This window comes from Helianthus annuus, chromosome 9, assembly GCF_002127325.2.
Source record: "Helianthus annuus cultivar XRQ/B chromosome 9, HanXRQr2.0-SUNRISE, whole genome shotgun sequence".
NCBI classification, from domain to species: domain Eukaryota; kingdom Viridiplantae; phylum Streptophyta; class Magnoliopsida; order Asterales; family Asteraceae; genus Helianthus; species Helianthus annuus.
The window spans coordinates 175,726,041-175,735,831 of NC_035441.2; the positions used below are offsets into that span (position 1 = coordinate 175,726,041).

Here is a 9,791-nt window from a genome sequence, read left to right on the forward strand (position 1 = left end):
TCACAATAATATTATTAATAAGAATAACAAATCTAATTTATAAGATACTAATTAAATTATTTTTATTTACTTTAAATAAAAGTTATATTTAAAGATATACAATAATAAAAATAATATACTTATATATATTATTATACGTAATTCACTCATGTAAGTGTATATATATGTGTGCGCGCGCGCTTTCAATATTCAACATGTGTAATACACGGGCTACTATAGTATTTCCGCCTCACTAATTACTACAGGCCGATTTTTGTGATAAATTCAAATTATTTGTGTGAACTATCATATGGTAATAGAAATACGTCAGTTATATAAAGTTTTTTTTTATAGATTATATAATTATATCGTTTATGTTGTACAACCTCATGTAATACACGAGACTATAACATGGTAAAATAATATACAAATATTAAAATAATGGATGTGTAAGATGTCTTGATTTACATACGAGTGATACAAATTACAAACTTAGCTATGAGCTTTGATTGAAAGATAAGAATAAGCTTAGTTAAAGACTTGAAAGTTCAAACAGACTCGGAACTTTAGTAGAATTAACATTAACCTAGGCTTAGGGTCTTCAATTAAGAAAAAAGTTGTATATGCTAATCATTATTACTAGTGCAAACTTATTCTTTTAGATTTGTTTGGTTTCTTATGTAAGCAAACCACTTTCTATCATGGTTATGTTAAATTTTTGTTTGATTTCAAACATAGATAAAGAAGTATTGACTATGACAATTTAAAAAAAAGTAAAAGAAGCCCTAAAATTTTATTTCTTCTTAGCCTTCCAAAAGATTGGATCAACCCTGAGTTGAAAGAATATATAATTGCTTTGATTGACCTCATAAATCTCTCTTTCTCTCGGTATATACATAAATATACGTATACAGATATTATTTATTTAATGTAATGGTCGAGTGTGACTGTGAGTGCCAGCAATGGATTGAATTATATAAAGGGGGAGGAATGATCAAAGCTTGTTCCCCTGCTCTGATAAAAGGTAACTTTGATTTTAGGAGGGTGTGGGTTCCATCAATCTGACCCCAATACCTGGACTGATAAGGTTTGGGTCCCACCCCCATTCAAATATCTTTAATAAAAAATTTACAATAATTCTTAATTTGACCCATACAAACATGACATTGACGATTGTCACACAACTTATTTAATTATTTCTCTAACAAGTTTAATACTTGATATATAGTATGTTTATTTAACAGTCTATTTAACAACGTAAATAAAGTGAAAAATGACGTCACTAAAGATTTTCACCCTTGGTCAAAATGAGGTAATATGACTTTCAAAGTTCAAACTTCATGGGATTGACTATAAATTTAACGGCGATGTTTTTTCTTACACCCCTTTTCAAGATATTATTGAATTCATTACTTTCATAATGTAAAGTCAAAACATTTTGATATTCACAAACTCAAATCCACATTTTTAAACAAGAAAAAGAGAAAAAAAGCAAATAAATTCATACTAAATAATACCAAATGGGACCTTCTCTTTTTCCTTGTAATGATTAAAACCAACAATACACCCTGTTAAAAATTGTCTCTCCAAAACTTATAAATAATCACACAATTTCAAAAAAAAAAAAAAAAAAATCAGCATAATTATAAAAGAAAATGATATACTATTTTTCCAAAATTTTGGACTAAATTAAACCGAAAACCCTTACGAGTGATGGCTAGTCGAATCATCTCCGCCACCGCCACCACCATGATGCGACTGAGATCCACTCGCCTGCTGCTCCGACGCACCGGGACCGAAAACCTGCCGGTACGGATTCATACCAGCTAGCATACTCAACTGTCCTTCTGTAAAACCACTACTACCACTACCACTGCTACCACCGAGTCCAGCTGTCAATTGCTGACTCGGTAACAGCGCAACCGGGGTAGGAAAATTCATAAAATGCAAACCGGTGGACACGGTGCCTCGATACAACGCGGCAGTGTTGTTAACCGTCGGAAAAGTCCAAATCGGGTCGCCACTCATTCCCGCCTGGTGTTGACTAGAATTCGCAACCATCCAAAAGTTAGGTGGAACCGATGCGTGATTTGCTGCCATGGAGCCTGCACTAGACTGTAGCAGATAATTCTGTTGCTGTTGTGACGGCAGTTCCGACTCCCCCGGAACCCTACGTTTTCTTGTAGTGTTTTCTCCTGTTGTTTCGGATAATTCAACTGAATTATTATTGTCTCTATTTTCTTGTTTCGTTTGTAGCAGCTGATGAAGACTTGTAGACCCGAAGTTTAAGAGATTTGATGGCGTGTTGTTTTCCGATGAGGCTAACCCGATTCCGGGGAAAAGATTCCGGTTTTGTGGGAGTGGGAAATTCGGGTTGAAGTAACTGGATCGGAGCTGGGAAGGAATGGACATACTTGACCCGGAGCTCCGGAGAGAGATATTAAGTGAAGTGAAGTTAGCCGGGATAGTACCGGTGCCGGTGGCTGCAATAACGGCAGGCTCGGCTTGTTGAAGGAGCCACTCGATGGTTTCACCGTCGGTTTTATGACCGAGCTCGCGGGTGAGCTGGAAAACCCTGGCGGCGCATAGGGCAGGCATGCGGATGCGGCGGCCGCGGCCGTCGACTTTTGTGTGACGGTCTTTGGTGGAGGTTCGTTTAGGGGCGAGTTTTTTGTTGGCTTCCGCTGTGGATGTGGAGGCAGAGGCTGCGGTGGTGGTGATTTGGAGGTTGGAAGGGTAGCCGGAGCCGGTGGCTGTGGTGGTGGCGGAGGAGGAAGAAGCTTCATCATCTTTTTTCTCTAGTAGTTGGAATGGAAAGTTGGGACGGTGGTGGAAGTGATCATCACCAGCATCCATGATCATATGATGATATATGATAATGTTTTATGTATGGTTTCTCTCTCTAGTTTCTAGTTTCTCTCTCTAGGGTTTTATGTATGGAGGATTGGATTGGATTGGGTTGAATCTAATCTTTGGGGGATGTGGGTCTGGAGTTTCTTTCTCTTTCAAGTGACCATATAAACTAAATAGTTCACCCTCTTCAACTCCAATCACTTGTAGCTTCAAAGTTCAAAGAAAAGAGAGAGAGAAAGAGAGAGAGAGAGATGGGATAATGAAGGAGGCCAAACTTTAAGCAACAAAGATAATGAGTGGGAATTATATGGGTGAGCTTTAAAAAGCAAAATAAAATTCTAAAATGTAATGAGTCTGTCTTCATAATTGAAAATAAAGGAACTAGGTTTAAATTTGTTGCTAATTTTGTATATATTCTTTTAACATGGGTTATTTCTTATTTTGCATAATAAGTTGCAAAACAATAATTATAACAAGTTTACTAATTATTGTAAATATGACTTATTAAAGTTGGATTATTTCTTATAACATGGGTTATTTCTTATAATGACTTACTAATTTTGTATATATTCTTTTAACATGGGTTATTTCTTATTTTGCATGTGTGAAGTTGCAAAAACAATAATTATAACAAGTTTACTAATTATTGGAAATATAATGACTTATTAAAGTTGGATTACATAAGTTTGTTAAAAGAATTTCCTTAGCGTGTGGCGTTCACAATTGACCCGATTTTATTAACATGGGTTATTTCTTATTTTGCATGTGAAGTTGCAAAAACAATAATTATAACAAGTTTACTAATTATTGGAAATATAATGACTTATTAAAGTTGGATTAAATAAGTTTGTTAAAAGAATTTCCTTAGCGTGGGGCGTTCACGATTGAGTCAAACCGCAAGTTAACCCGTTTTAACAGTTTTGATCATTGTAACCCAAAATCAAAGCATTGAAAATTAAAACCGAATCAAACAAACCGTTACTAATTGTTCGGTTTTGGTACGATTTGAAAATGTCTAAGTTGACCGAGAGAAACCTCTTACTAAAACAGGCCGTAAAACTAAACTAATAACCGATTTAAGCAAATACATTTGCTTAAACCGAACCATAATGATTCTTTGGTATGGAAGTCTGGTTCACACTTCAAAGGACTAAGAACTAAATTTTGGGACCGTAAGAGTCATATATTTGAAATATAAGGACTGAAGTCCCGCAGTTTTCAATAGTGCAGCCTACATCAATAGACTCGTCGATAGTTGATGGACTGGAGTGTACTGTCTCCGACACCAAAAAATAAGGAGCAAATAGGCAAAAAGAAAAACAAAATGACTGTTGGTTTATTCTGTTGTCTTTCAAAAAAGAGAGAAATTATTTATCACTTTCTTTTACATTTTACATTTTATTATATGTTATTAAAAATATTGTCTCCATTATTACCTGCATAGAATTGGCACAACAAATATTTAGGATAGTGGACTAATGGTTTAACTGACGACCTTTACTCGAGAAAGCAAAAGCTAAACACGAGCCAAAAATAGTTCTGTAAATTCTAATCGGCTAACTTGAAATTGTGAGAATGCATTCCTTGTGACGACGGGCCAATGGGGAATCCCATTTATCCGTCTTGGGCTGTTGTCATGAGGGCCCAACAGATAAGGACCAAAGGCAGTTTAACTTGCCCACTAACGTTTCCCTTATACGAAAATGAGCGGGAAGAAAAGGATCAGAGAAACACGGGCTGCATTTAATGCATGACATGAAGAGGATTTTGGCTGGCACTGTACTTCTTAGCCGGAAACATTTAATGAGGCGATAATCTTACCGTTCGGGGTCAGACACGTGTCTGAGCCTCCCGAAGACCGGCAGAATCCGTTAGATCGTCTCATTAAGATATCCCACATGGGAGATAAGGTCTCGGGGTTATATAAGGAAGAAAGGAGATGATCAAGAGGCAGGTTCAAGGTATTACACTAATAACTCTCTCATTTATTCCGACCGATATTCCACCACATTAAATACATACACATTTATTAGATTCACACCATAGAGAAATATTCCGATGATCATCCTCATCGGAATAAGCTTTTCATACTCTCCGGCAAGTTTACTTATTCTCACACCGGAGCTTGGTCACGGATCCCCCTCCCGGGGCCCTCCTGACGAGGCTAACGGTTTACTTTTTTGTAGCAACGAAGACTGGGATATTCCGACGTCAGCGAAGACCCTTTGAACGTCATCAGGGATTTGGGTATTTGACATTGGCGCCATCCGCGGGACAATACAGTCTAGCTGGTATTCCCACTCCGAAACTCCGACGTTGAGATAGCCCATTTCACAAGAAACAACATGGCAACACCACCAAGCTCACGTACCATCCAGGCGGTGCAAAACGATCATGATAAGGTCACAGTAGAAGACATAACCCACGAGGAGGAGAACGAAAACCAGGTGGAAACCCTGGAAAAGGAGGAGGCCATCACTCCGGATTTTGTTGCCATGCACAGAGAAAAGTTGAAAAAGCATCTTGAGGATCTAGAAAGACAAGAGAAACTCGATAGCCTCAAGGCTAGACTATCCTTCGACACACCATCCAACCAGGAAGGGGTGGATCCACAAAACAAAAGCGGTGGCAATGACCCACTGGAAACCTTCATGACAGCCCTCAGACAGATGTTCTCGGAGGAGAGAGAGGATCTCATTACAGGGAAGAAACAGAAAGGAAAAGGAAAATCAAAGCGATGATAGTCTGGATCAGCCTTACCTCCCTCGGGACTTGGCCGAGATTTCAAAGTTCACCAGGAGGATCGCTGAAGCACCCATGCCCCCTAAGACGAAGCTACCTCCGAACTTCGACAGGTACGACGGGACAAGAGATCCTGAGGACCATCTCCATGCTTTCAAAGGTGCGGGACAGCTGGGACTATGGCCTATGCCAGTTTGGTGCCACATGTTTGTGCAAACTCTAACAGAGGGGACCAGGCTCTGGTTTGATAGCCTTCCCCCCGGAGGAATTGACAGCTATGAAGAATTAAGTGAGAAGTTTCTGAGGAACTTTGGCCAACAAAGAAAGGTGATCAAAAACCCAAACGAAATCATGCATATAAGGCAGAGGGACAACGAACGGATAGATCAATACATGGAGAGGTTTGTCAAAGAAAGCATGAATATCAAGGATGTCCCGGAGTTCATGAAGATCAGCAGTTTCATTAACGGGCTAAAACACGCACAACTATGCGAAAAGCTGGGGGAGGAGTTCCCACGCTCATTTGACAACCTCATGGACAGGGTTAGAGCCTTCGTCCGGGGCAAGGACACGGTCAGCAAAGCTAAAGAGATGGACACTCCGCCCAGAAGGGTCAACCCCACTACAAAGCCTCTCGAAAAAGGTACACCTTACTCAAGAAAACCAGCTCTTGATAGAATGATGCATGATAGGGCGAGGCCCTCGTATTCCCCATATAGGCCTCGGGGGAGAGGCCCATTCCCCTACTCCGACAGCTTCACCCCTCTCACCAAAACTCCAAGTGAAATACTGGCCACTGAGAGGGTGAAGCATTCCTTCCTAAGACCACCACCTATAAAACCAGGACCAAAGGCACAACCGAACGAATACTGTGACTTTCATAGGGAATTAGGTCACAAAACTGACGATTGTATGTATTTAAAAAGGGAAATAGAGGTCGCGGTAAAAACGGGTAAACTGGCTCATTTGGTTAAGGAAATAAAGGAGGGAGGAGGGGACCGCAAAGGGAAAGATGTGAGAGAGCCTGGAAGGGCAGATGTAGACATGATTCGGAGGATAGATGAATTTGATACCACCGGGAGTGTAAAGGCCAGAATTCTGGGCTCCCCAGACCGCATGAAAGCTCCTATCTTGATGCCACACCAGGAGGAGAACGAGGTGCAGCGACTCCCCCTTAACATTTCAGCCACAATAGCCGGCCACAAGGTGGTCAGAATACATGTGGATGGAGGAAGCGGGGTAGAGGTGATATACGAGCACTGTTTTCTCAGATTTGACAGGGATGTAAGGGATAGGCTCGAGGAGGACTCTATCCCCTTAGTGGGTTTCAACAACAGTGTGTCACACCCCTTGGGAAAGATCAGACTCCTATTTACAGTTGGGGTAGGAGATCGAGTCCGAACCATAAATTTAACTTTCACAGTGGTCCGAGCACCCTCAAAATACAATGCAATCCTGGGAGGCCTGGGATTGGAGATATGCAAGCACAGGCATCAACCCCGCATGGAGCTCTAGTGTTCCAGACGCCAAAAGGCTTGGCTTGGGTAAAATCTGCATATGAAATAGTTTTTTCTGTCTCTAAGGGAGAAATATCTGAGAAACCCCAAAAAGAGGGAGTCGAAGAGTGGGTCCTTTGTGACAGATTCCCGGAGCAGATGGTTAAGGTGGGAAACCACCTAAGTGACAAATGAAAAAGTGCTCTCAAGGAGCTGCTTCTCTTCAACATAGATGTATTTGCATTTCAGCACGGAGACATGACAGGGATCCCAAGGAGTCTGACCGAACATCGACTCAATACATACACCTGGGCAAGACCAGTCAAGCAGAAGAAACAGAGCATGGATCCCAGCAAGAGGAGGACCGCCTGTGAAGAAACCAGGAAGCTGCTCAGAGTCGGAATAGTAAGAGAAGTGAAGTATCCATCCTGGGTTGCTAACCCAGTCATGGTCAAAAAGAAAGAGGGGGGGTGGAGGATGTACATTGACTTTCAAGATCTGAACAAAGCATGCCCCAGGACTGCTATCCCCTCCCAGAAATAGACGTCCAAGTGGATTTCTTAAATCAGTACCCTCTAAAGTGCTTCCTGGATGCTTACAAAGGATATCATCAAATTCAGATGTCAATGGAGGACGAAGAAAAAACAGCCTTCATCACAGACGAGGGAACATTTTGCTACACCAAAATGCCCTTCGGGCTAAAAAATGCGGGGCCACCTACCAAAGGTTCATGAATACCCTCTTCAGAGAGCAGCGGGGATGAAACTTGGAAGTGTATGTCGATGACAATGTCATAAAAAGCCTAACCGAGACGGCCATGATAGATGATATAGCCGAAACCATCCGAGCTATACAAGATGTGAACATTGAGCTAAACCCTGGGAAGTGTTGCTCCGGGGTAGAAGAGGGGAAATTCCTGTGAGTAGTGGTTACTAAGGGCGGAATCAAAGCTAATCCGGAGAAAACTCAAGCTGTAGCCGAAATGCGATCCCCCAGGTCCCTAAAGGACATTCAACAGCTGAATGGAAGGTTAATCGCCTTTAACCGCTTCTTATCAAAGGTAGCCGACAGGACCCTTCCCTTCATGAGGGTATTGAAGGATTGTCTTCAAACGGACAGGTTTAAATGGACTCCTGAGGCGGAAACCGCTTTTCAAGAAATGAAAGATTACATCTGCAAGCTCCCAACCTTATCTACCCCAGTACCCGGGGAACAGGAAGGAAATAAGATACCAATATACTTCATCAGCAGGACCCTCAAGGGTCCTGAGGAACGCTATATACCCCTGGAGAAGTTAGCTTTAGCTCTTGTTTTCGCGTCCCGGAGACTCAGAAGGTACTTCCAAGGACACAAGGTCACCCTAATGACAGATCAACCCCTCCAAAAAGTGCTGAGGAGGCCGGAGTTATCAGGTCGACTGGCTAAATGGGCAGTCAAATTAGGGGAACATTCCTTGGAATTCAAAGCCAGAACTGCCATGAAGGGACAAATACTGGCCGACTTCTTGGCGGAGGTCCCTGAGGGTGAGGGACCAGAGCTTTTAAAGTGGGAAGCCTTGGAAAGGGAAGAGAAAGAGAAGGAAGACGAGGCAGTGTGGAAACTACTCACAGACGGGGCCTCCAGCGAAGAGGGTAGCGGAGCGGGCATTACGTTGATCAGTCCTGAGGGAGTTGAGCTAACCTACGCCATCAGGCTGGACTTTGAGAATACCAATAACATCGCAGAGTACGAAGCCCTCTTAGCAGGGATGAGGCTAGCCAAAAAGATGAATGCAAAACATGTGGAGGCCAGTACGGACTCGCAGTTAGTGGTCAAGCAGTACCAGGGGGAATATGAGGCTAAAGACAGCATAATGGCTCAATACGTAGCAAAGGTAAAAGAGACAACCAAGACTTTCAAGACCTTTAAACTAGAATATATCCCCCGCGGGAGAAACAGGAAATCCGATGCCATCAGCAAGCTGGCCTCCGTGGCATTTGACCACCTAGCAAGAGAAGTCAAAGTGGAAGTCCTGACCTCCCCCTCTCTTGGTACAGAAGAGGTGGCTACGATCGAAAACGCACAAGAAACATGGATGACACCGATTGTAAGGTTCCTCAGAGACGGAACATTACCCGAGGGAGACTGGGCAACTAGGAAGGTAAGAGTCAAAGCTTTACAATATGAGTTGATTGATGGAGAATTTTACCGAAGGTCATACCTGGGCCCATCCCTGAATTGCGCCGATAATGAAGAGGCTAAGTATGTGATAAGAGAAATACATGAGGGGATTTGTGGAATGCATTCTGGGCCAAGGACAGTAGTGGCGAAGGTGATGGATGCGGGATTCTATTGGCCTAGAATGTATGAGACAGCATCAGAGGAGATAAAGAGCTGTGACAATTGCCACCTCCATGCACCCATGACACACTGCCACAAACACCCAATGATACCTGTTTCAACGTCTTGGCCCTTCCAGAAGTGAGCCATCAACATAATTGGGCCATTCCCGGAAGGCCCGGGAGGGGTTAAGTACGTGGTGGTTGCCATCGATTATTTTACCAAGTGGATAGAGGCAAGGCCCATGGCAAAGATAACAGGGGAACAGATGAGTCGGTTTGTACTAGACAACATCATTTGCAGATACGGGGTCCCAAAGGAGCTGGTGAGTAACAATGGTGTTCAATTTGCTGGAAAACCTTTCAGGCCATGGTGCGAGCAGATGCACATACACTAAGTGTT

The 9,791-nt window shown here is 42.3% G+C and overlaps 3 protein-coding genes across 3 annotated transcripts; 2 read left to right on the top strand and 1 right to left on the bottom strand.

Moving 5' to 3' along the window:
- Positions 1-1,490: 1,490 nt before the first annotated feature.
- Positions 1,491-3,125, bottom strand: LOC110879697 (transcription factor TCP14-like). Its single transcript, XM_022128209.2, has one exon. It carries the CDS (start codon positions 2,839-2,841, stop codon positions 1,684-1,686), a length of 1,158 nt encoding a protein of 385 aa, XP_021983901.1. The 5' UTR covers positions 2,842-3,125; the 3' UTR covers positions 1,491-1,683.
- Positions 3,126-5,649: 2,524 nt separating this feature from the next.
- LOC110876803 lies at positions 5,650-7,265 on the top strand. Its single transcript, XM_022124965.1, has 2 exons — positions 5,650-6,819; positions 7,158-7,265. Exons 1-2 carry the CDS (start codon positions 5,650-5,652, stop codon positions 7,263-7,265), a joined length of 1,278 nt encoding a protein of 425 aa, XP_021980657.1.
- A 787-nt stretch (positions 7,266-8,052) lies between these two features.
- Positions 8,053-9,534, top strand: LOC110876804. The gene has a single exon (XM_022124966.1). It carries the CDS (start codon positions 8,053-8,055, stop codon positions 9,532-9,534), a length of 1,482 nt encoding a protein of 493 aa, XP_021980658.1.
- The last annotated feature ends 257 nt before the right edge of the window (positions 9,535-9,791 follow it).